The 27,839-nt window shown below is 36.7% G+C and overlaps 1 protein-coding gene across 1 annotated transcript in view; it reads right to left on the minus strand.

The window, feature by feature from the left end:
• Nucleotides 1-6,421: 6,421 nt before the first annotated feature.
• POF1B (POF1B actin binding protein) overlaps nucleotides 6,422-27,839 on the minus strand; it is a 109,885-nt gene continuing 88,467 nt past the window's right edge. Inside the window, exons 13-15 of the mRNA XM_064278451.1 lie at nucleotides 25,618-25,746; nucleotides 24,700-24,782; nucleotides 6,422-6,545 (exon numbers count right to left, since the gene is read on the minus strand). Coding sequence (XP_064134521.1) covers nucleotides 6,422-6,545; nucleotides 24,700-24,782; nucleotides 25,618-25,746 — 336 coding nt within the window. The remainder of the gene's footprint in view (nucleotides 6,546-24,699; nucleotides 24,783-25,617; nucleotides 25,747-27,839) is intronic.

Genomic DNA, 27,839 nt, shown 5'->3' on the forward strand with positions numbered 1-27,839 from the left:
ATGTTGTGAAATGCCTCGCAGATTCATCATTGTTCTTCATGGTTGCATAGTATTCCATTGTGTGTGTGTGTACCAGAGTTTTTTTTATCCATTCAACTGTTGATGGGCACCTGGGTTGTTCCCATCTTTTTGGTATTGTGAACAATGCTGCAATGAACATGGGTGTACATATGTCTATTCGTGTGACAACTCTTATTTCTGTAGACTATATTCCCAGGCGTGGGATTGCTGGATCATATGATACTTCTATTTCTAGCTTTTTAAGGAGGTGCCATATCATTTTCCAAAATGGTTGTACCATTTTGCATTCCCACCAGCAGTGCATACAAGTTCCAATCTCCCCACAGCCTCTCTAACATTTGTTATTTTCTGATTCATGCCAGTGATGTTGGGGTGAGACGGCGTCTCATTGTGGTTTTGATTTGCATTTCTCTAATGGCTAGTGATTGTGAGCATTTCTTCATGAATCTGTTAGCCACTTGTCCTCTTTGGTGAAGTGTCTGTTCATATCCTTTGCCCACTTTTTAATTGGATTATTTGTCTTTTTGTTGTTGAGTTGTTGGATTTTCCTCTAGATTTTAGAGATTAGATCTTTGTCAGATTTGTCATAGCGAAAAATTCTTTTCCCAGTTTGTAGGTTCCCTTTTTACTCTTTTGGTGAAGTCTTTTGATGAGCATAAGGGTTTCCTTATTAGAAGATCCCAGTTATCTAGCTTATCTTTTTGTGTTTGTGTATTGTTAGTTATGGTTTGTATCCTGTTAATAGGACCTCTAGCATTGACCTTGTTTTTTCTTATATGGTCTTTATAGTTTTGGTTTATTTAGGCCTTTGATCCGTTTTTAATTACTTTTTGTGTATGGTGTGAGTATGGGTCCTGTTTCATTTTTTTGCAGATGGACATTTAGTTTTGCCAGCACCATTTGTTAAAGACTGTCTTTTCCCCATTTGATGGACTTTGGGCCTTTGTCGAACATCAGGTGACTGTAGGTAGATGGGTTATCAATTCTGTTCCATTGGTCAGTGTGTCTGTCATTGTACCACTATCAGGCTGTTTAGACTACTGTAGCTGTATAATAGTTTCTGAGGTCAGGCAGTGTGAAGCCTCTTACTTTATTCTTCTTCTTTAGTAGTGCTTTACTTATCCAGGGCCTCTTCCCTTTCCATAAAAAACTTAATGATTAGTTTTTCCATCTGGTTAAAGAATACTGTTGGTATTTGAATCGGGATTGCATTGTATTTGTAGATTGCTTTGGGTAGAATTGACATTTCACAATGTTGAGTCTACCTATCAGTGAGCATGGTTTTTCCATTTATGTAGGCCTTTTTTGGTTTCTTGTAGTAGTGTTTTGTAGTTTTCTTGGTATAGTTTTTTTACATTCCTGGTTAGATTTCTTCCTAAGTATTTTATTTTTCAGGGATTATTATAAATGGTATTTTTTTAACCTGATTTCCTTTTCATAGTTCTCTTGGTATATAGGAATCAACTGATTTTTGTATGTTTATCTTGTATCCTGATACTCTGCTGAATTTTTCTATTAGTTCCAGTAGTTTTCTCCTGGAGTCTTTTGGATTTTCTATGGATAGTATCATATCATCTGCAAATATGGACAGTTTTGCTTCTTCCTTACCAATTTTTTGTTGTTGTGAGGTTGGTTCCAACTTGTAGTGATCCTGTGTACAACAGAACAGAACGCTGCCTGGTCCTACGCCATCCTCACAATCATCATCATGCTTAAGCCCGTTGTTGCAGCCACTGTGTCAATCCATCTCATTGAAGGTCTTCCTCTTTTTCACTGACCCTCCACTTTACCAAGCATGATGTGCTCCAGGGACTGATCTCTCCTGACAACATGTTCAAAGTATGTAAGACATAGTCTCACCAGCCTTGCTTCTAATTTGACGATGAATGCAGTGCCATTCCTCTTCAAGTTGTCGTCCCCAGCATGGTAGACCATACGATTGTCTGATTCAAAATGGGCAATACCAGTCCATTTCAGCTCACTAATGCCTTTTTTAATGCCTAGGATATCTATCTTTATGTGTTCCATTTCATTTTTTGACCATTTCCAATTTTCCTAGATTCATACTTTTTACATTCCAGGTTTCAGTTATTAATGGATTTTTGCAGCTGTTTCTTCTCATTTTGGGTTGTGCCACATCAGCAAATAAAGGTCCCAAGAGCTTGACTTCATCCACACCATTAAGGTCAGCTCTACTGTGGGAGGCAGCTCTTCCCCAGTCGTCTTTTGAGTGCCTTCCAACCTGAGGGGCTCATCTTCCGGCACTATATCAGACAATGTTCTGCTGCTATTCATAAGGTTTTCACTGGCTAATTCTTTTCCGAAGTAGACTGCCGGGTCCTTCTTCCTAGCCTGTCTTAGTCTGAAAGCTCAGCTGAAACCTGTCTGCCATGGGTGACCCTGCTGGTATTTGTATCAAAAAAAAAAAAACCAAACCTGTTGCCGTCGAGTTGATTCCGACTCATAGTGACCCTGTAGGACAGAGTAGAACTGCCCCACAGAGTTTCCAAGGAGCACCTGGTGGATTTGAACTGCTGACCCTTTGGTTAGCAGCCATAGCACTTAACCACTACGCCACCAGGGTTTCCGGTATTTGCATACCTGTGGCAAATCTTCCAGCATCACAAGGCAAAAGCACCTACAGTATGACAAACTGACAGACACGTGGGGCACCCAGTTTGGATGCCCTTTATTTATTTTTCTTGCCTTATTGCTCTAGCTAGAATTTCCAGCACAATGTTAAATAGGAGTGGTGATTAAGGGCAATCTTGTCTTGTTCCTGTTCTCCAGGAGGATGTTTTCACCCTCCTCTCCATTGGCTGTTGGTTTTGTATAGATGCCCTTTATTATGTTGAGGAATTTCCCTTCCGTGCCTATTTTATTTAGAGTTTTTTAATCAGGAATGGGTGTTGGACTTTGTTGAATGCCTTTTCCTTATCAATTGAGATAATCATGTGATTCTTTTGTTTTATTTGTGTGGTGGATTAAGTTGATTGATTTTCTAATGTTGAACCATCCTTGCATACATGATATAAATCCCATTTGGTCGTGGTGTATCTTTTTTTTTAATATGATGCTGAATTCTATTGGCTAGAATTTTGTTGAGAATTTTTGCATCTATATTCATGAGAGATATTGGTCTGTTATTTTCATTTATTTTATTTTTTTGGTGTCTTTGCCTGGTTTTGGTATCAGGGTTACGCTGGCTTCATAGAATGAATTCCAAAGTAACCCTTCCTTTTCTATGTTCTGAAATAGTTTGAGTAGTACTGGTGTAAGCTCTTCTCTGAATGTTTGGTAGAATTCTCCAGTGAAGCCATCTGGTCCAGGACTTTTCTTGTTGGGAGTTTTTTTTATTTTTATTTTTTAATTACCTTTTCAATCTCTTCTCTTGTTATGGGTCTGTTCAGATTGTCAACTTCAACTTGTGTTCATTTGGGTAGGTAGTGGTTTCTAGAAATTTGTTCATTTCCTCTAGGTCTTCGAATTTGTTGGAGTATAGTTTTTCAGAGTACTCTGTTATGATCCTTTTTATCTTAGTCTGGTCCATTGTAATGTCCCCCATTTCATTTCTTATTTGGGTTATTTGCTTCCTCTCGTGTTTTTCTTTTGTCAGTTTGGCCAAAGGTTTGTCGATTTTGTTGATCCTTTCAAAGAACCAACTGTTGGTTTTATTGATTCTCTCTGTTGCTTTTCCATTCTTTATTTCATTTGTTTCTGCTCTGATCTTTATTATTTCCTTTCTTCGGGTGGCTGTGGGCTTCTTTTGCTGTTCTCTTTCTATTTGTTTGAGTTGTATGGCTAATGTTTTGATTTTGTTCCTTTCTTCCTTTTTGTTGTGTGCATCTTTTGCTATAAATTGACCTCTGAGCACTGCCTTTGCTGTGTCCTGAAGATTTTAGTATGTTGTGTTTTCATTCTCGTTTGATTCTGGTAAGTTTTTGATGCCATCTTTGATTTCTTCTATTACCCAGTGGTTTTTAAGCAAGGTGTTATTCAGTTTCCATGTATTCGATTTTTTTTCCTTACTCTTCCTGTTGTTTCTACTTTGACGGTGTTGTGATCACAGAAAGTACTTTGTATTATCTCAGTGTTTTGGATTTTGTTGAGGGTTGCTTTGTGGCCTAAGATGTCGTCAGTTCTGGAGAGTGTTCCATGAGCACTGGAAAAAAACAAAAGCTTTGCTGCTGTTGGGTGGAGTGTTCTGTATATGTCTCTGAGGTCAGTTTGGTTGATTGTGGACTTTAGATCTTCTGTATCTTTGTTGAGTTTCATTGTAGATGTTCTGTCCTTTACCGAAAACAGTGTGTTGAAGCCTCCTATTATTATTGTGGAACTATCAGTTTCTCTTTTCAGTGCTGTTTTATGTATTCTGGAGCCCTGTCATTGGGTGTGTAAATATTTTTATGGCTTTGTGTTTATGGTGGATCGTCCCTTTAATCATTTTATAATGACCTTCTTTGTGTTTTATGGTGGATTTTGTTTCAAAGTCTATTTTATCTGAGATTAGTATTTCAATGGCTGATTTTTTGGAAGTAGATCCCTAGGCCCCTTTCTTCCAATGCACCTCTGGATGGACTTGAACTTCCAATCTTTTCATTAGCAGTCAAACTCTTTAATCATTTGCACCACCCAGCGTCTCTGGCAGCATTGTAGGAGTATATAAATAGAAAAACAAACAAACAAAAACAACCCTAGGCATTCCAATGTGCTAAAAGGGCTTTTCAACCTTTGGCAGTATTAATATTTTGAGCTGGTGATTCTTTGTTGTAGGGAGTATCCTGTGCATTACAGAATGTTTAGCAGCATCCCTGGCCTCTACTCACTAAATGTCAATAGCACCCCCCCTCCCCCAATTGGGACAAATATCCCCTGGGGGGCAAAATTTTCCCTAGTAAAGAACAATTTTGCTAGGGAAAATATACCACCTGTTTGATGATCACTTTTTTTTTTTTTTTTGAGACCTGCGTCACACTGCTCTTCTGCTCCCTCAGTAGTTCTTTGTTGTGTTCCCTCTCAGGGGAGTCATCGGCTGTAGCCAGGCACCATCTAGCTCTTCCGGTCTCAGGCTGTTGTAGTCTCCGGTTTATGTGGCCCTTTCTGTCTCTTGGGCCCATAATTACCTTGCGTCTTTTGTGTTCTTCATTCTACTTTGCTCCAGGTGGGTTGAGACCAACTGATGCATCTTAGATGTCCGCTTGCTAGTGTTTAAGACCCCAGACGCCACTCTCCAAAATACGATGCAGAATTTTTTCTTAATAGGTTTTATCATGCCAATTGCCATAGATGTCCCCTGAAACCATGGTCCCAAAACCCCCGCCCCTGCTATGATGGCCTTTGAAGCATTTAGTTTGTTCAGGAAACTTCTTTGTTTTTGGTTTAGTCCAGCTGTGCTGACCTTTCCTGTATTGTGTGTTGTCTTTCCCTTCACTTAAATAGTTTTTGTCTACTATCTTATTAGTGAATACCCCTCTTCCTCCCTCCCTCCCCACTCTTGGAACCATCAAAGATTATTTTCTTCTCTGTTTAAAGTATTTCTCAAGTTCTTATAGTAGTGGTCTCATACAATATTTGTCCTTTTTTGATGATCACTATTTTAAGGGTTAATAGGTCAATAAGTAAAAGATTTAGGAAAGTAGCTTTCAGTCCTTTATAAGAGGAGGGTTAAAATAACTTTCTCAGCAATGGATTGGACCACTTAGAAAGGTATTGAGGGCTTTGCTGCCTGGTCATCTTGGAGGATGTTGTAGAAGGTAGATGTTAGAATAAATGAACTTTGAGGTGCTTTTCAGCCTCAGTATAAGTGGGATATAAAGCTGGAAGATCTTATATTCTAGTGAGAAAGACAGACACACCTGCCCTCTTTTTAAAACCCTAAAAATTTATAATCTGCAGGAATAAGTACCACGTTAAAGATCACAAGGCAAATTCTGTTTAAATATACCTCTTTTCCACCCTCCACCCTCCTTCATAATTGTCTATGTATGACACTTGCTGCCTCCTTTAAAGAAAAAAGGAAACTTTTTTATTTTTGAAAATTTGTATAGAATCAGTTCAAGAAATACTGAGTTATGCAAGGAAAGAAAGAAAATTGGTATGCTGCCAATGTGAACTTTCTTCCTTTTTGGGGTAAATATTGTATCTACTTTATTATAGTATGGATAATTGTGGGGCAGAACTCATATCTAGTTTATTGGAGTTTGGAGTTTGGGTAATCAATTATATTATCACATGTATAAATCTTTCCAAAGTTTCTTATTTCTCACTGTATATAGTAAGGAAAATGCAAAAAAGCCTTAAGAGAAAAAAAAGAAACTCTAATTCATTTTCATGATGTTTTATCTCAGTTTTTCAAGGCTGTTAACAAGATATAGTCAAAATAGTACTAGTAATGTCCAAGTTAACTTACACAGGTCCATTTGTCTTCTGTTTTCTCAATGACAATAGTCTGTGTGTCACTGCCTGGTGGTATATATTCATAGTCATCATACAGAAGGCCTAGGATGGGATATTGTGTCCTGTACCTATATAGAAGAAAAGAGATTAACAGGCTGCACCAGAAATAACTTTTATTCTTTTTTAGTCACTCCTAGTTTCATTCCCTTTATAAATCAATTTGATTCTGAATGACTTTTAACTGTTTCTAAAAATAGAATTTCCTCTCAATGGACGAAGATTTACTAGCATTACTTTTAAGAGAATAAGAAGAAGGGACTTTAGCTTCTGGGCATGATGCATCACCGGCAGTACATGACAGTGATCCCAGCAAAGGGAAACAAAAACATGAACACTAAAATGGTCCGGCTCACTGCCTGGTAAGATTTTCCTGGTTACAGCACAGAGAAAGTGAAGCCAAACAGATTCCAGCAGTCTCATCAAGTTAAGGAGACAGAGTTTAGAGTACAGACAGTCAAAAAAAAATTTTTTTTTTTTTTTTTAGTCAAAAGGCAGCCAGAATTTGTGGGACAGAGTACCTTACAGAGGACAGCTACGTAGAGAAGTCAGGAGAACTGTAGAAGGTTTACTGTGAGACCTAGGCTGAGTACTGATCAGTGTATGCATGTGAAGAAACTATTGAGGCTGGGAAAGAACCACAGGAAAATAGCAAACTGACAGTGCCTGTAGCTGACACAGAGAAGGGAATAGTTTTTTTTTTTTCTACTAACCAGAGTGGAAAGACATGCTAATACATTAGGAATGAGGTAGAGGTTATAGAAGAATATTGCCTTAATAGTGGAATGAAATTAGCCCTAGACTACAGACTTCTCTGGAGCCCTGGTGATGCAGCGGTTAAACACTCAGCTGCTAACCAAAATGGTGGTGGTTCGAACCCACCAGCCTCTTTGTGGAATAAAGACTTGGCAGGATGCTTCCATGAAGATACAGCCTTGGAGACCCTATGGGGGCAGTTCTACTCTGTCTCATAGGGTCACTTGGAGTCAGAATCAACTCAACGGCAATGGGTTTACAGACTTTTCTAGCAGAGTTTAAAAACAAGACTTGAAAGTGTTAAACTATTTCCAAATAACTTCTTCTAAGGAAAAAAAGAAAAACCTTAAAATATTCAAAGTAATATCAAAAAAATCTAGACCTCAACAGTATATAATCACACTATGTGGCATTCTATAAAGAATTAGTAAGCATGCAATGAAGCAAGAATATATGACCAATATGAGGAGAAAAATAAATAAGTAAAAGCAGATCAAGAAATGACACAGATGATAAAATGAGTGGGTAACTTAGAAGCTACTAGAAATATACAAAATATAATCTGTATGTTGAAGAAATCAAGAAGCCCTGGTGGTGCAATGGTTAAAGCACTCAGCTGCTAACCAAAAGGTTGGTGGTTCAAACCCATAGTGACTCCGTAGCGGAAAAGACCTGGTGATGTGTTCCCATAAAGATTACAGCCTAGGAAACCCTATGGGGTGGTTCTGCTCTGTCCTATAGGGTCACTATGAGTTGGAGTCAACTCAACAGCACACAACAACACAAGAACAACATGTTGAAGAAATTAGAGGAAAGCATAAGCATGATGAGGGGAGTAATGGAAGATATAAAAAAGATCCACATTAAGACTTTTAATGATGAAAGATACATTGGATGGCATTAACATAGCAGATTAGGCACTGCAGAAGAAATAATAAATATGAGGCCAGTGAGACAAATTACCCAAAATTAAACAGAGAGGGAAAAAAATGAAAAAAATACAGTGCATGAGTAAACTATGGAAAATACCAAACACCCTGATAGATATGTAAATGAAGTCCTGGAGATTTGGCAGGAGACAGAAAAGAAAAATAATGACCAAAGTGTTTCCAAATTTGGTGAAAACTATAAACACAGAGATCCAAGAATCTCAATGAACCTCAAGAAAATGAAAAACATGAAGAAAACCACAGAGAAGTACATCACTATCAAATTCCTGAAAACCAATGATAAAAAGAGAATCTTAAAAACAACCAGAAAAAAAAGAACAGTTCTCAAATAGTAACAATCATAAGATTAACAGCAGGTTTCTCATCAGACACAATGGAAGTCAGAAGACAATGAGCAACATCTTTAAAACACTGAAAGAAAAAACCTGTCAGCTTAGTACTCTATACACAGAAAAAAATATGTTTCAGTAATGAAGGCAAAATAAATATGTTTTTTTTTTTTCAGTTATAAAAAGCCAAGAGAAATCTTCAGCAGCAGAGAGTACAACAAGAAATGTTAAGGAAATCCCCCAGGGAGAAGGAAAATGATACCAGATGGAAATTTGGATTTAGAAGGAATGAATAGTACTAGAAAAGGCACATATGTGCATAAATTTTAAAAATCTTCTTTCTTATTTTTAAAATGTCTTTAAAAGATAATCTGCTGTTTAAGGCAAAAATAATAGCAATGCATTTAAGGGTTCATAATATATGTAAAGATAAATATATGACAAAAATAGCACAAAGATTGTGAGGGGGAAATGGAATTAAGCTATTATGAGGTTTCTATGCTATTTTAATGCAAATAACATGATGGGGTATATTATTTGAAGGTAGACTGTGATATCTCAGGGAAGAATACTGTAAACCCTAGAATATACATAAAAAATAGGTATATCTAATAAATCAATAAAACATACAAAATGAAATCATAAAAATAATGAAGAAAGAAAGGAAAAGAGAAAAGGGGAACAAAGAAAACACGGGACAAAGGGAAAACAAATAGCAAGATGGTAGACTTAAACCCAACTATATGCATAATCACATTAAATACAAATGATCTAAACACTCCAATTAAAAGGCATTGGATAACAATGCAAGACCCAATTATAAGCTACTTACCTCCCCCCCAAACACCCCCAAAAAACACTTTAAATATAAAGACACTGATACAGGAGCAATCAGAAGAATGTGGGGGCAGACTTGGAAGCATTCCACAAGCTGCACACAGGTCTATCAACAAAGGGCTGAAGACTCACTGCACAAGGAACCTAATCATCACCTCTGAGCAAACAAAGACTGAAGAATAAGTTACTCTGACCAAAGGGTGACTTCTAGGAACCTGGACAAAACAAACAAACAAACACACACACACACACACTCATCCCTGGCAGTCTGGAAGACTATGTGTATTGCCCAAGAATGTTCCCTCTCAGGTATACAGAGGAAACTTCCATTCTACTAGTCCCTGGCTCAACATGAGGCAATGAAATGTAAGTTTCCTGAACCATGATAGCAGGTTCCAAGCCACACATATATGCAACAGTAAAATGTAAAACTCTAACAGGTTAAGTCACAGGAATACAACTTTTGACCAATATGTGGGTTATACTGGCCTAGGGACAATGAATGCCTCAGTAGCCAGGCTAAAAGATGAAAATAACAGACAAAATATGAACAGGGATACCAGAGGCTGCACTTTGGGGGAAGAGACTTCAAAGATTTAGTTCAGCCAAGTCACTAAACAGACAAACAGGTAAACAATAACAGACTAGCAGGATACAAGATAAATACACAAAATTTAGTTGGATTCCTATACACCAATAAAGAGAACTACAAAAAGGAAATCAGGTAAACAATATCATTTATAATAGCCCCTGAAAAAATAAAATACTTAAGAATAAATCTAACCAAGAATGTAAAAGACCTATACTAAGAAAACACTACTGCAAGAAACCAAAACAGACCTTCATAAATGGAAAAACATACCATGGCCATGAATAGGTAGACTCAACATTTTGAAAATGTCAATTCTACCCAAAGCAATCTACAAAAACAATGCAATCCCGACACAAATACCAACAGCATCCTTTAACGAGATGGAAAAACTAATCATTAACTTTATATGGAATGGGAAGAGGCCTGGATAAGTAAAGCACTATTGAAGAAGAACAAAGTAGGAGGGATTCGCACTACCTAATCTCAGAAGCTACTATACAGCTACTGTAGTCAAAACAGCCTGGTACCGGTACGATGACAGACACATTGACCAATGTAACAGAACTGAGAACGCAGACGTAAATCCATCCACCTATGGTAACCTGATGTTCGACAAAGCCCCAGAGTCCATCAGATGGGGAAAAGACAACTTTTAACAGATGGTGCTGGCAAAACTGAATGTCCATCTGCAAAAACATGAAACAGGACCCATACTCACACCATATACAACAACTAATTCAAAATGAATCAAAGGCCTAAATATAAACCAAAAATCATAAATATCATAGAAGAATAAAAAAAAATAATAAATAGGGTCAATGCTAGAGGCCCTAATACACAGCATTAACAGGATGCAAACCATACCTAACAATACATAAACACTAGGAAATAAGCTAGGTAACTGGGATCTTTTAAAAATTAAACACTTATGCTCATCAAAAGTCTTCACCAAAAAGAGTAAAAAGAGAACCTACAGACTGGGAAAAAAAAGTTCTGGCTATGATAAATCCGACAAAGATCTAATCTCTAAAATCTACAGGAAAATCCAACACCTCTACTACAAAAAGACAAATCCAATTAAAAAGTGTGCAAAGGATATGAACAGATACTTCACCAGAGAAGGCATTCAAGTGGCTAACTGATACATGAGGAAATGCTTGTGATCACTAGCCATTAGAGAAATGCAAATCAAAACCACCTTCTCACCCCAGCATTACTGGTACAAATCAAAAAAACAGAAAATAACAAATGTTGGAGAGGCTATGGGGAGATTGGACCGCTTATGCACTGCTGATGGGAGTGCAAAATAGTACAACCATTTTGAAAAACGATATGGTGCTTCTTTAGAAAGCTAGAAAGAGAAATACCATACGATCCAGCAATCCCGCTTCTAAGAATATATCCCAGAGAAATAAGAGCCATCACATGAATAGACATATGCACACCCATGTTCACTGCAGCATTGTTCACAATAGCAAAAAGATGGAAACAACCTAGATGCCCATCAACAGGCGAAAGGATAAACAAACTATGGTACATACACACAGTGGAATACTAAAGAACAATGATGAATCTGCAGAGCATGTCACAACATGGATGAATCTGGAGGGCATTATGCTGAGTGAAATAAGTCAATCACAGAAGGACAAATATTGTATGAGACCACTACTATAAAAACTCATGAAAAGGTTTACACACAAAAAGAAACAATCTTTGGTGGTTAAGAGGGAGGGAAGAGGAGGCAGGGAAAAACACTAAATTAGATAATAGATGTGGAAGGGTAAGACAGTACACAATGCTGGGGAAGCCAGCAGAAAGGTCATGGAAGCTCCATAGACACATCCAAACTTCCCAAGGGACCAGATTACTGGGCTGAATGCTGTAGAGACCATGGTCTCGGGGAACATCTAGCTCAATTGGCATAATATAGTTTATAAAGAAAATGTTCTACATTCTACTTTGGTGAGTAGCATCTGGGGTCTTAAAAGCTTGTGTACGGCCATCTAAGATACTCCACTAGTCCCACCCCATCTGGAGCAAGGGAGAATGAAATAAGCCAAAGACATAAGGGAAAGATTAGTCCAAAGGGCTACCACAGCCTCCACCACACTGAGTCCAGCACAACTAGATGGTGCCTGGCTACCATCACTGACTGCTCTGACAGAGATCACAACAGAGAGCCCCAAACAGAGCTGGAGAAAAATGTAGAACAAGATTTCAACTAAAAAAAAAAAAGACTTACTCATCCAACAGAGACTGGAGAAACCCCAAGAGTAGAGTCCCTGGACACCCTTAAAGGTCAGTAATGAAGTCACTTCTGGGTTCACCCTTCAGTCAAAGATTAGACAGGTGCATAAAACAAAATGCGACTAAATGGGCACGCCAGTCCAGGGGCAAGGATGAGAAGGCAGGAGGGGACAGAAAAGCTGGTAATGGGGAACCTAACATCAAGAAGGTGAGAGTGTTGACATGTTGTGGGGTTGGCAACCAATATCACAAAACAATATCTGTATTAATTGTCCAATGAGAAACGAGTTTGCTTTGTGAACCTTCATCTAAAGTACAAAAAAAAAAAAAACTTTGAAGAATGCATATTTCCTGATTTCAGAAAATACACCATAGTAATGAAGACATTGTGGATCTGGCATAAGGACAAACATATAGATAAATGGAATAAATTGAGAGTACAGAAATAAACCCACAAATATGGACAACAGAGCCAAGGCAGTTCAATGGGGGAAAGGATAAACTTTTCAAAATACAGTGCTGGTACAACCAGACATCCACATGTAAAAGAATGAAACTGGACTCCTATCTCACACCCTATGCAAAAATTAACTCAAAATGGATAAAAAATCTAAATTTAAGTGCTGAAACTAAAACTCAGAAGAAACATAGGTGTAATTCTTCGTGACCTTAGAATAGATGATGATTTCCTAACATGATACAAAAAGCACACACAACAAAAGAAAAAATAGAAAAAAACGGACTTCATCAAAACTAAAAAGTTTTGTTCTTCAAACAGCGCTATCCAGAAAGTGAAAAGACAACCCACAGAACGGTAAAAAAGTATTCCAAAATCACATATCTGATAGTGGATTTGTATCTAGAATACATAAAAAATTCTTACAACTCAAAAAAGCCAACCCAATTAATTAGACATTGATGCAGAGAAGATATACAAATGGCCAATAAGCACATTAAAAAAAAAGCTCAGCATCATTAGTCATTAAAATCCATTGCCTTTGAGTCGATTTGGGTACACAGCGACCCTCTAGGACAGAGTAGAACCGCTCTATAGTGTTTCCAAGGCTGAGCCCTCCTGGTACAGTGGTTAAGTGCTTGGCTGCTAACTGAAAGGAGGGCAGTTTGAACCCACCAGCCACTATACAGGAGAAAGATGTGGCAGTCTGCTTCCATAAAGATTTACAACCTTGGAAACTCTATGGGGGCAGTTCATAGGTTGCTATGAGTCAGAATCCACTCAACAGCAACGGGTTTGGTTTGGCTTAATCTTTAGAGGAGACAACTGCCACGTCTTTCTCTTGCAGAGCAGCTGGTAAGTTTGAACTGCTGACCTTTCAATTAGCAGCCGAGCACTTAACCACTGTGATACCAGTTCTCCTTATCATTAGGGAAATGCAAATTATAAGCATCAGATAACATTTCATCCTCACTAACAAACTGCCATTGAGCCAGGGACTCTTCACACTCACACACACACACACACACACACACACAAACAAAACTCATTGCCATCAAGTTTATTCAGACTCATTGCGACCCTATAGGACAGAGTAGAACTGCCCCATAAAGTTTCCAAAGAGCGCCTGGCAGAATTGAACTGCCAACCCTTTGGTTAGCGGCCATAGCACTTAAGCACTATGCCACCAGGCTTTCCTCACACTCACTAGGGTGGTAATAATGAACAAAATAAACAATAACAAGTGTTTGTGAGGATGTGGAGAAATTGGAACCTCTTGCATTGTCAGCAGATATGTAAAATGGTGCAGCTGTTTTGGAAAACAATTTTGTAGTTCCCCAAATGTTAAACATAGAGTTACTACATAACCCAGAAATCCCACTCCTAGGCAGATACCCAAGTGAATTGAAAGTATATGTTCACATAAAAATTTGTACACGAATGTCCATAAGAGCATTATTCATAATAGCCAAAAATTTGAACCAACCAAAAAGTTCATCAACTGATGTATGTATATACAAAATACGGTACACCTATACAAAGACGTATTATTCCACCATAACCACGAATGATGTACTGATATACGCTAAAACGTGGATGAACCTCAGAGACCTTATGCCAAGTGAAAGAAGCTGATCACAAAAGACCACATATTATATGATTCCATTTATGTGAAATCTCCCGAAGAGGTAAACCCACAAAGGCAGAAAGTAGATTAGTGGTTGTCAGGAAATGGGGGCAGAAGGAAATGGGAATGACCAGTAATGGGTAGGAATTTCTTCCAGAGGTTATGAAACTGTTCTAAATTTAGATAGTGGTTATGGTTTCATTTCTCTGTGGATATACTAAAACCACTGAACTGTTTAAACAGGTACATTTCACGGCATAAGAATTGTATCTAAATAAAAATATAAGTGGTTATTAAAAAAATAGTCATCTCACAGTGACTGTGTATTTTCAGAGCTGTGCCCTCTGAGGAGTGACATCAGAGTTTACACACTGTGGGAGAAATAGACTTCACTGAAATAGTTGAGCTAAGTTACTGAACAAATAAACAAGCAAACAATAAAAACAACAAGCCCCAAGGAGATCAGTGGTTAGTATTCAAAGTTGCTACAATGCATTTTTAAAATGTCCAGTTTTCAACAAAAAATTACATATAGGCCAAAAACAAGAAAAGCACATACACTGGAACACAAACAGGTGGTAGGAACTGCATTAAGTGGTCCAAGATATTGGACTTAACAAAAACTTCAAAGCAACTATTATAAATATGTTTTTCTTTAATGAAGGAAACCATACTTAAAGAAATAAGAAAGGTATGATGACAGTGTCCCATCAAATAGAGAATGTCAATAAAGAGATATAAATTATTTGAAAGAATCAAATGGAATTTCTGGCATTCAAAAGTACAATAACAAAAGTAAATTCACTAGAGGAGCTCAACAGTAGATCTGGTCTGGCAGAAGAATCAGTGAATTCATAGATCAATAGAGATTTTTTCAGTCTGAGGAACAGAAAGTAAGAAACATAAAAAAAAAATGAATCATGATTCAGAGAATTTAGAACACTATTTTATGCACTGACATATGTATAACGGGAGTGCCAGCAAGAAAGAAGAGACAAAAAGGGACAGAAACAATACTTGAAAAAACAAGACCTGGAAACATCCCAAATTTGATGAAAAACATTGATTTACACATATGAGAAGCTCAAAGATGGCCAAGTAGAATAAACACAAACAGATCCAGGCACAGACACATCATAGTGAAAATGTTAAAAGACGAAGACAAAGGAAGAATATTGTAAGCAGCTAGAGAAAAAGGACTCATCAGATATATGGCAACCCCAATAAGATTAAGAAGTGATTTATATTCAAAAACAATGGAGGCCAGAAGGTAATGGGTTGACATATTCAAAATTCTGAAAGAAAACAAAATACTGTTTACTACGAACCTTATTATTAAGCAATGTTAACTTTCAAAAATGAAGGCAAAATAAAGACATGCTTAGATAAATAAAACTTGAGAGAGTTTGTTGCTCACAGATTCATCTCCCAAGAAATGCTAAGGGATGTTCTTCAGACTGAAAGCAAGTAACCCCACACACAGGTGTGCACACACACACACACACACACACACACAATAGCATTAGGAAAGGTAATCCCATATTTCTTCACCATTCTTTTTTTAACTAATTAAAAACCAATTTATAAACTAATATGTGTGTAATTCTATTGTTGGGCTTATAACATGTAGAAATGTAATATATTTAATAATAACAGCACAGAAGAAATAGGCAGGAGCAAACCTGTTGGAGCAGGGAAATGCAACAGATGGTAACTCAAAACCACAGGAACAAATGGTAAATAAGAATAAATGTAGCAAATTCTCAGCTTCTTAAAAAACATAAAGTTATATAAAATGACAATTATGACAATTCATTGTTGGTCTATAGCATATAGATGTAATGTATACAACAGTCATAGCACAAAAGGGGAAAGTGAATAAAGTTATATAGAAGTAACATTTCCATGTCCGTCTGGAATTAAGTTAGTGTAAATCTGCAGGAGAGTCTGATAAATTAAAATGTATATGGTAAGTCTCAGAGCAAACAGTAGAAAAACAACTCAAAAAAGATAATGGAAACATCATTAAAGGAATTAAAATGTTAGACTAGAAAATATTCCTTGAATGTTCAAGAAAGCAGTAAAGGAGAATAGAGGAACAGAGACATGAGACATAGAGAATAAAATGTAAAATGGCAAATGTGAGTCTACCTATAATGATAATGACATGAAGTGTGAATGGACTGAAAAATTCAATCAAAGGCACAGATTTTGAGACTGAATTAAAAAACAATTGCCACACTGTTTACAGGAGGCAAACTTTAGACTCATTGATACAAATAAATTGAAAGGAAAAGAGTATAAAAATGTACCATACAAACAACAATAATAAAAGTGTTGGAATGACTATACTAATATCAGACAAAATACACTTTAAAACAAAAAATGTTGCTAGAGGTAAAGAGCAATAGTTTATAAAGATAAGAGGATCAACTGATCAAGAAGATATAATATTACAAACATATATGCACCTAACAACAGAGCCCTAAAATACATAAAAAAAAACAACAGAGCCCTAAAATACATACATGAAGCAAAACTGACAGAATTAAAAGAAGTAGAGAATTCAAGAATAATATTTGTAGACGTCAATACCCTACTTTCAATAACAAATAGAGCAACTAGGCAGAAGATCAACAAGGAAATATAAGATTTTAACAACACTATTTTTTTATATAAATCAACTAAAGGGCTCTGGTGGTGCAACTAAAGAGCTCTGGTGGTGCAATGGTTAAACGGTTAGCTGCTAAACAAGAGGTTGATGGTTTGAACCCACCAGTGGCTCTGTGGAAGAAAAGTCCTGTTGATCTGGTCCCATAAAACTTACAGCCTAGGAAACCCTATGGGAAAGTTCTACCCTGACAAATGGCACACAACAACAACATAAATCAACTAGACCTAACAGACATCTATAGAACACACATTAGAAGAATACACATTCTTCTCATCCATGAAACATTCTCCAGCAGAGACCATATGGTAGATCATAAAACAAACCTCAATAAATTCGAAGGATTAAAATCACACAAAGTTGTTCTCTAATCACAATGGAATAAAGTTAGAAATTAACAATATATGGGAGTTTTGGCTTCACAAATATGTGGAAATTAAACAAGACATTACTAAACAATGAATGGGGAAAATGGATATAACAAGGGAAGCTAGAAAATATTTTGAGATGAATTAAAAAAAACACAACACATGCAAACTTATGGAATACAGTAAAATCAGTACTAAGAGGCAAGTTTATATCTGTAAACACCTATATTGAAAAACAAGAAGAACTTAAATCAATAAGCTAGACTTCCACCTTAAAAAGCCAAAAAAAGAGCAAACTAAACCCAAAGCTAGAAGAAAAGGGAAATAATAAAGATTAGAGCATAGATAAATAAAACAGATAATAGAAAGACAATAGAGAAAATCACAGAAACCAAAAGTTGGTTCTTTCAAAAGGTCAACAAAATTTACAAATCTTTAGCTAGGCTAACCAAAAGAAAAACAAAAGCTCAAATTACTAAAGTAAGAAATGAAAGAGGGGAGATCACTACTGACCTTATAGGAAAGGAGTATATGGTAATACCATTTTTTTTTAACAACTGTATGCCAACAAATGATATAATTAAACAAAATGAACAAATTTTTAGGAAGACACAAACTACGAGAAATGTCTCAAGAAGAAATAGAAAATCTGAATAGACCTATAACGAGTAAAGACGTTTAGTTAGTAATCAAAGGAACATCCCACAAATAAAAGCCCAGACCCAAATGGCTTCATTGATGGGCTCTAGGAAACAGTTAAAGAAGAATTAATACTAATCCTTCAGAAACTCCTCCAAAATGTACAAAATAAGAGAACACTTCCTAAATCATTCAATGAGGCTAGTATTACCCTGATGCCAAAACAAGAAAAAGATATCACAAGAAAAATATAGACTAATATCACTTATTAATAAAGACACAAAAAATCTTAACAAAATGCTAGCAAACAAAATTCAATAACATATAAAAATAATTGTGTAACATGACCAAATTAGTGTTATTCCAGAATACACGGTTGTCATAACATCTGAAAATCATTTAATGTAATACACCGTTTTATTAGAATAAAGGATAAGTTGTATGATCTTCTCTTTAGACACACACACAAAAGCATTTAACAATTTTTAATACACTTTCATGATAAAAGACACTTAATAAGCTAGGAATAGAAGGGAACTTCCTCAACCTGATAAAAAGTGTCTACAAAAAACCCACAACAAACATCATACTTAATGGTGAAAGACTGAATGCTTTCCCCCTGAGATCAGGAACAAGAAAAGTGTATCCGTTCCTACCACTTCTATTTCATATTGTACTGGAGGTTCTAGCCAGGGCTACTAAGCAAGAGAAAGAAATAAAAAACATTCAGATTAAAAGGAAGATGTTAAAGTATCTGTATTTGTAAATGATATGATCTCGTATATAGACAATCCTAAGGAATCCAATAAAAACTATTAGAACTAATGAATGACTTCAACAATGTTGTAGCATACAAGATCAATACACAAAAAATCAATTGTAATTCCATACACTTGCAATAAGCAATCTGAAAATGACATTAAGAAACAATTCCACTTACAATATCATCAAAAAGAATAAAACAGGAATAAATTTAATAAAATAAGTGCAAGTCTTATACACTGAAAAATGCAAAATAATGTTTTCAGAAATTTTAAAGATGATCTAAATAAATGGAAAAGCATTCCATTTTCATATATTGGAAAACTTAATATTGTTAAGATGACAATATCCCCCAAATTGATCCACAGATCCAATGTAAGCCCTATGAAAGTCTCAGCTGCCATTTTTTTTTCCATAAATTGCCAGGTTAATCCTAAAAACATATGTAAATGCAAGGTACTTAGAATATACAAAGCAATTTTATAAGAAGTACAAAGTTTAAGGACTCACACTTCCAATATCAAAATTTACTAAAAAGCTACAGTAATCAAGACAGTGTAGTACTGGCATAAGTAAAGACACATGAATTAATGAAATATAATTGGGTGTACAAGTTTGCTCTTACATTTATGGTCATCTGATTATTGACAAGGATGCCAAAACAATCAAAGGGGGATAGAATACTCTTTTCCACAAATGGTACTAGAACAACTAGATATCCATATGCAGAAGAATGAACTTCAATGTCTATCTCACACTATACAAAAAATTAACCCCAAATGGATCACAAGCCTAAATAAAACTCTTAGAAGAAAACTGAGGTGTAAATCTTTATGACATAGGATTATGCAATGGTTTCTTACATATAGCACTAAAAACACAAACAACAAAAGAAAAAATAATTTGGAATTCATCAAAATTTAAAACTTGTGCTATAAACAATGCCATCAAGGTAGTGAAAAGACAACCCACGGAGTGGAAATATTTGCAAATCATATACTTGTTAAGGGATTTGTATCCAAAATACAGAAAGAGCTCTTACAACAAAATAAAAAGGCAAAAAGCACAATGACAGAATGGAGAAAAGACTTGAACAGACATTTCTCCAAAGAGACATACAAATGGCCAATAAGCACATAAAAAATGCTGAACGACATTTGTTATTTGGAAAATACAAATGAAAGCAACAATGAGATAAAATGTCCCACTCACTAAAATGGCTACAATTCAAGAGACAGACCATAACAAATGTTGGTAAGGATGCGGAGAAAATGGAATCTTCACAGAATGCTGGTGGAATTTAAAATGATGCAGCTGCTTTGGAAAACGGTTTGGCAGTTCATAGAATTACCATGTGTGGAAGCAATTCCACTCCTAGATATATACCAAAAAAACCCAAACCAAACCTAGGTATATATATATATATATATAAAAAAAAGGTATATACTCAAGATAAATGAATACATACATCTATGCAAAAACTTGTACAGGGATATTTATAGCAGTATTACTCATAATAGTCCAAAATGGAAAACAACCCAAATGTCCATCAACTGATAAATGGATACATACAATACGGTATATCCATAAAAAGGAGTATTGTTTAGCAACGACAAAGAATGAACTACATGACAAACATGAATAAATCTTGACCACATTATGCTAAATGAAAGAATCCAGTCACAAAAGATCACATATTTCTTTTCTGGAAATGTCTATTTAAGTCTTTTGCCCATTATTTAATTGAGTTTTTCATCTTTTTTTTTTTTTAAATTGCAGAACTTCTTAGTATACACATAAAAAAAAATTATATATATATTTTTCTCCCATTCTGTAAGTTGTCTTTTCACTTTCTTGATAAAGACCATTGACGAACACATTTTTAAAAAAAATTTTGATAAAGTCCTATTTATCTATCTTGTCTTTTGTTGCTCATGCTTTTGGTGTCATATCTAAGAATTGATTGTTGAGTGGATAAGTGGTGCAGTGGTTAAAGCACTTGGCTGCTAACTAAAAGGTCTGTGGTTCGAACTCACCAGCCTCTAAGCAGGAGAAATATGTGGCGACCTGCTTCCGTAAAGATTGACAGCCTTGGAAACCCTATGGGGCAGTTCTACTTTGTCCTACAGGGTTTCTACGAGTCAGAATCAATTTGACGACAGTGAGTTTTGGTTTGGTTACTGTTAAATATTACGTTGTGAAGCATTACCCCTACGTTTTAAGACTTTAATGATTTTAGTTCTTAAATTTCAGTCCTTTATCCATTATGAATTAGTTTTCATATATGGTGTGAGGTATGGGTCCAGATTTACGTTTTTGCTTGTGGAAATCCTGTTTTCCCAGCACCATTTATTAAGGAGACTATTCTTTCTACATCGAATGGACTTAGTACCCTTGCTGAAAATAAATTGACCATAGATGTATAGGTTTATGTCTAGACTTTTGGTTCTATTCCATTGATCTATATGTTTATCATTATACCAGTACCAGACTGTTTTGGTTACTGTAGCTTTATAGTATGTTTTGAGATCAGGACATGTGAGTCATCTTCTTTTTCAAGATTGCTTTGACTATTCAGGCCCCTTGTATTTTCATATAAATTTGAGGATTGGCTTTTCCATTTATGTAAAGAAGGCTATTAGAATTTTGAAGGGGATTGCATTTTGAATCTATAGGCTGTTTTGGGTGGCATTGACACCTTAACAATAGTAAGTCTTCCAATGCATGAGCATGGATTGTCCTTTCATTTATTTAGGTTTTCTTTAATTTCTTTCTTTAATGATTTATAGATCTCAGTATACATGTTTTTCACTTCTTTGGTTGAAATTATTCCTTTTGGTCTTTTAGATGCTATTGTAAATGAAATTGTTTCCTTAATTTCCCTTTCCATAATGCTAATTTTTCATGTATAGAAACCTGGCTGATTTTTGTGTGTTAACCTTGTATCCTGCCACTTTGTTGAATTACTTCACTAGTTCTAGTAGCTTCCTTGCAGATTCTTTGGGGTTCTCTATGTATAGGATCATATCATCAGCAAAAAGGGATAATTTTATTTCTCTTTTTTTATTTGGATACCTTTTCTTTCTTTTTTTTTTTTTATGGAAGTGCAAATCAAAACCACAATGAGATATCACATCACACCCACTGTGACGTCTATGATTTTTTTAAAAAGGAAAACAACAGGTGTTGGCATGGATGTAGAGAAACTGAAACTCTTGTCCATTGCTGGTGGGATTGTAAAATGATACAGCCACTATGGAAAACAGCTTGGAGACTTCTCAAAAAGTTAAACTTAGAATTCCATATGACCCAGCAATTCCACTCCTCAGTAAATACCCAAGAGAATTGAAAGGAGGGACTCAAACATATACTGTATATGAATGTTCGTTGAAGCACTATTAACAATAGCCAAAGGTGGAAACAACCTAAATATCCATCAACAGATGAATAAACAAAATATTGTGCATACATACAATGGAATATTTACTCAGCCAGTAAGAGAAATGAAGTCCTGATACATGCTACAACTTGATTATTCTTGAAAACATTATGCTGAATGAAATAAGTCATTGTCAAAAGGACAAATATTGTATGAGCCCACTTATATGAAATATCTAAAATAGGCAAGAGGAGGTGGGGCCAAGATACCAGAATAGACAGATGCTTCTGGCAAGCCCTCTTACAACAAAGACCCCCAAAAACAAGTGAAACGAGTATATTTATGGCAAGCTAGCAGCCCCAAACATCAAAGGCAACATTAAAAAACGAACTGAGGGGCAGGGGAAGGAAGAGACAGCTCTCAAGTGGAGAAGAGTTACCGAACCTGAATCGCAGGGAGCACTCAGGCACCATTTCTGGGAGCGGCTGCCGTGGGCTGGTGCTAGAGTTTGGCCACAGTTTCCTCAAGGAGAAGCAGCCAGCCACATAGCCTACTCACACCTCTGGAACCAGAGAACGGTGCTTGGCAAAAACTAAGTACTCGCGTATATTTTACTCCACCCTCCCTGCCCACAAGCAGGCTTCAGTGGCTGTTGATTTCCCTGGGCCTGAGATAGGCCCTGTTGAGCACCTAGAGCCATCCTCTAGGCCCTGGAGAAGGAATAAATTTGCAATTGGGGGAAAAGATAATTTGCCAGTTCCACTAACCAGGGAAGCTCAGGACAGAAGCAGCTCCTGTCCAGGCATAAATGGTCCGTGGACTTTGAGTACCTTTCCCCTCTGCATGGACCTGCGTAGGCCTGTTTCAGGAGGATAGGCCCTTGTTGGCAGACTACAACTGTTTCAGCTGTGCGGTGGAAAGGTGGGTGCTTGATGTTTGACACCTCTTTGCCTATTAAACACAGTCGTCACCTACCTGCAGCAGGGGCCTAAGGACTGGTGGCTCCACTCAGGTCACCCAGCCACCCGTGACAGGGGTCCAAGGATAACTGGTACCTCCCAGTCCTTACGACCAAAAACATTGGGTGCCCGTGGTCTGTCTGCAGAACCCACCCACCTGTACGCTCTAGGGAACAGGGACATGCTTTTCTCAGAGACCCTTGGGGGATGATTTTCAGCCTCCTGCCTTGTTCAGAGCATGACCCCCTGCCGCAACCAGATACCAGTACCTACACCAATCACCCCTGCCCCTCTAAGACTGCAGGACAGAGCCTGTACCACATGCTTGATGATCAGCTACCTGGACACCTGAGTTGAATTCATACAAGAAAAGTGAATGGACTCCTAGACTGATATACCTGATAATAGCTCTAGCCATCTGGGGGCAGGACACCAGAGCCCCAAAGGTGAAAATAATCAAGATAGCTCATTCAAGCAACCCATAGGGGTATACCAAAACAAAACAAAGCAAGAAGCTACAAAACAGTAAGCAAGCATAAACTAATACAATAACTTATAGATGGCTCAGAGACAACAGTCAATATCAAGTCACATAAAGAAACAGGCCATGATCACCTCAACAGGCTCTCAAAACAAAGAATCCAGGGATCTTCTAGATGAAAGTGCATTCCTGGAATTACCAGACGCAGAATACAAAAGTTTAATATACAGAACCCTTCAAGACATCAGGAAGCAAATGAAGCAATACACAGAACAAGCCAAGGAACACACAGATAAAGCAACTGAAGAAATCAGAAAGATTATTCAGAAACATAATGAAAAGTTCAATAAGCTGGAAAAATCCATAGACAGACAGCAATCAGAAATTCAGAAGATTAACAACAAAATTACAGAATTAAAATAGACAAGGGTATCGAGTTCAAAGTTTATTGGTTACTAGAGATCGTAGGATGGGGGAAAAAGGTCGCCAGTGCTTAGGAGGCACTGAACTGTCAAGAGTGATGGAAATTTTGAGTAGCGGCATCTGGGGTCTTAAAAGCCTGCGAGTGGCCATCTAAGATGCTTCAATTGGTCCCAAGCTACTTGGAGCAAAGGAGAATGAAGAACACCAAAGACACAAGGAAAATATTAGCCCAAGAGACAAAAGGGTCAGATAAACCAGAGGCTCTATCAGCCTGAGACCAGAAGAACTAGATGGTGTCTGGCTACCATCAATGCCTGCCCTGGCAGGGAACACCCTTCCTGAGAACGATGCCTACATGAAAAAGAGGAGAGCCAAGAGATGGAGAGAAATTTCTCAAGACATAATTTGAGCACATGAATCCATATAGACTCCAACCAATTTCAATAAAACAAATCAATTAATTCCCAGTTTGATTTGGGTAACTAATACAATTTGTTAAACAATATATTACTTTGTTTCTCATTTCCGTAGTGTTTAATATATTGTTAATACAGGAAAGGTTTCCTACAGAATTATATTGGCCATAACAGAAAACTCTTTTTGTGAATATTCATTCTTCAGTAGAATTATTGACCAACAGAAAACACCAAACTCTGTCTAGGGGGTGTGCATATCAATTAAACGTGCAATAATTTGGATTATAAAATAAGCAAATCAACATTCAAATTTTATTATAAAAGTACATTACTTTTTAGTGGTAATAGTAGTCCTTCCACCACTGGTGAGTTGGTTATGAGATGAATACATTTCTTGTCTTAATTTGGAGAGTTCCTTATAAATAAATGGGACATAATTATTTGGAGAAAAGCAGGAACATGAGGTAAAAAGTATGTTCTGTTTTTTTTTTTTTTAACAAGGCTAAGAAAAAAATTGCCCCATTTTCCTTCCTTTATAGCCTGAGGCAAAAACATTATAACCCCATTTGTTGAATACCAGATAGTCTTGTTTCCGGGTACCTAACAAGTTATACTGTATGCCTTTTGCAGAAATCCACTAACTAGTGTAGAATTTCTATACTTGGGAGATAACACGAAAGTGACTAGGTACAGTTCTCAAAACAAAGATGTGAAAGTTCTGTCCTAAAACACTTGAAAGTATGGCAACGGCACAAAAGTATTGTAGCTTAAATATGGAATCAGTTGTTGATTCCTAACAGAAAGCCTACCACTGAAATTTACTACAAGCACCATTTGTTCAGTAACAGCAATATAATATGAGACACCATTTTTTGGTAGTTCTTTCAGTATTTCCTGCATGGCAGATACTGGGCTACATAAAGGAAGACTATAACACAGTTCCTTGCTGAAACAGCTCATAATCTAGTAATGAGCTCACAGTCTTATTGGTAGTTCCACTACTGATGAGATATAAAATTAATGTCTTAAAAATATCCATTGTACAATAGCACTTATTTTCTGCTTCAATTCTAGCTTTCATTTGAATTATTTCTCTTGAAATATGAATCTTCTACTTATTCGCAAGTACTTATGTTCTACTTCATGTAATAAAGTGAGTCATGGAAATGTACCTTTTTTCTAGTTCATGAGAAGTATTTATGTTACAGGATCACATTGTTTCTTTCCACACCCACCACTTTTTTTCTTACCTCTGACTGACGTTTTATAAGCGCATCTTTCTCTTCCAGCAAACTTGTCAGTTCGTGAAGCTTGAGTTGGAAATCACTGCAACTTCCTTCTCTTCTAGAAACGTCTTTTTGATACTGGTTTAATTGGGTCTAAGGAATTAAAAAGGAATAAGCATTATTATGATAGCATCTCACCAAGCATCTGTCAGTTTGTCTTACTGTAGTGGCTTACATGTTGCTGTGATGCTGGAAGCTATGCCAGGGATATTTCAAATACCAGCAGGGTCACCTGTGGTGGACAGGTTTCAGCAGAGCTTCCAGACTAGAAAAGACTGGGAAGAAAGATCTGGTGGTCTACTTCTGAAGAAAATTGGCCACTGGAAACCTTATGAATAGCAGCAGAACATTGTCTGACATAGTGCTGGAAGATGAGCCCCTCAGGTTGGAAGGTACTCAAAATAAGACTGGGGAAAAGCTCTCTCTTCAAAGTAGAGTAGGCCTTAATGACGTGGATGGAGTAAAGCTTTTGGGACTTCCATTTGCTGATGTGGTATAGCACAAAATGAGAAGGAACAGTTGCAAACACCCATTAATCATCAGAACATGGAATGTACAAAGTATGAACACAGGAAAATTGGAAGTAGTTAAAAAATGAAATGGAGCACATAAAGATCAATATCCTTAGCATTAGTGAGCTGAAATGGACTGGTATTGGCTGTTTGGAATCAGACAATCATAAGTCTACTATGCTGGGAATGATAAATTGAAGAGGGATGGAGTCACACTCATCATCAAAAAGAGCATTTCAAGGTCTATCCTGAAGTACAACACTGTCAGTGATAGGATAATATCCATACACCTACAAGGAAGACCAGCTAATATGACTATTATTCAAATTTACATACCAACCACTAATATGAAAGAAGAGGAAATTGAAGATTTTTATCAACTTCTGCAGTTTGAATTAATTTTATCAACTTCCGCTTAGATTGATAATTACTAGTGATTGTAATGAGAAAGTTGAAAACAAAGAAGAAGGATCAGTAGTTGGAAAATACGGCCTTGGTGATAGAAATGATGCCAGAGATCGCATGATAGAATTTTGCCAGACCAACGACTTCTTCACTGCAAATACCTTTTTTTCATTAACATAAATGGTGACTATACATGTGGATCTCACCAGGTGGAAAATACAGGAATAAAATTGACTACATCCGTAGAAAGAGACAATAGAAAAGCTCAATATCATCAGTCAGAACAAGGCCAGGGCCTGAATGCAGAACAGACCATCAATTGCTCATATGCAAGTTCAAGCTGAAATTGAAGAAAATTAAAACTAGTCCATGAAAACCAAAGTATGACCTTGAGTATATCCCACTGGAATTTACAGACCATCTCAAGAATAGATGTGAACACTAATGATGAAACACCAGACGAGTGGTGGGATAACATCAAGGACATCATACATGAAGAAAGCAAAAGGTCATTAAAAAGACAGAAAAGAAAGGAAAGACCAAAATGAGTGTCAGAAGAGACTCTGAAACTTGCTTTGAACTTACAGCAGCTAAAACAAATGGAAGAAATGGTGAAGTAAAAGAGCTGAACAGAAGATTTCAAAGAGCGGCTTGAGAAGACAAAGTAAATTATTATAATGAAATGTGCAAAGATCTGGAGTTAGAAAACCAAAAGGGAAGAACACACTTGGCATTTCTCAAGCCGAAAGATCTGAAGAAAAAATTTAAGCCTTGAGTTGCAATTTCGAGGGATTCTATCAGTAAAATATTGAAAGACTCAGGAAGCATAAAAAGAAGATGGAAGGAATATGCAGAGTCACTGTACCAAAAAGAATTGGTCAACGTTCATTCAGGAGGTAGCATATGATCAAGAACCGTTGGTAACAAAGGAAGAGGTTCAAGCTGTACTGAAGGCATAGGCAAAAAACAAGGCTCCAGGAATTGACGGAATACCAATTGAGATGTTTCAACAAATGGATGCAGCCCTGGAGGTGCTCACTCATCTATACCAAGAAATTTGGAAGACAGCTACTCCGCCAACCGTTTGGAAAAGAGCCATACTTGTGCTCATTTCAAAGAAAGGTGATCCAACAGAATGTGGAAATTATTGAACAATATCATTAATATCATGCATAAGTAAAATTTTGCTGAAGATAATTAAAAAATGGTTGCAGCAGTGCATTGACAGGGAACTGCCAGAAATGCAACCCGGAGTCAAAAGAGGGCATG

The sequence above is a fragment of the Loxodonta africana genome, chromosome X, assembly GCF_030014295.1.
Source record: "Loxodonta africana isolate mLoxAfr1 chromosome X, mLoxAfr1.hap2, whole genome shotgun sequence".
Classification (NCBI taxonomy): Eukaryota; Metazoa; Chordata; class Mammalia; order Proboscidea; family Elephantidae; genus Loxodonta; species Loxodonta africana.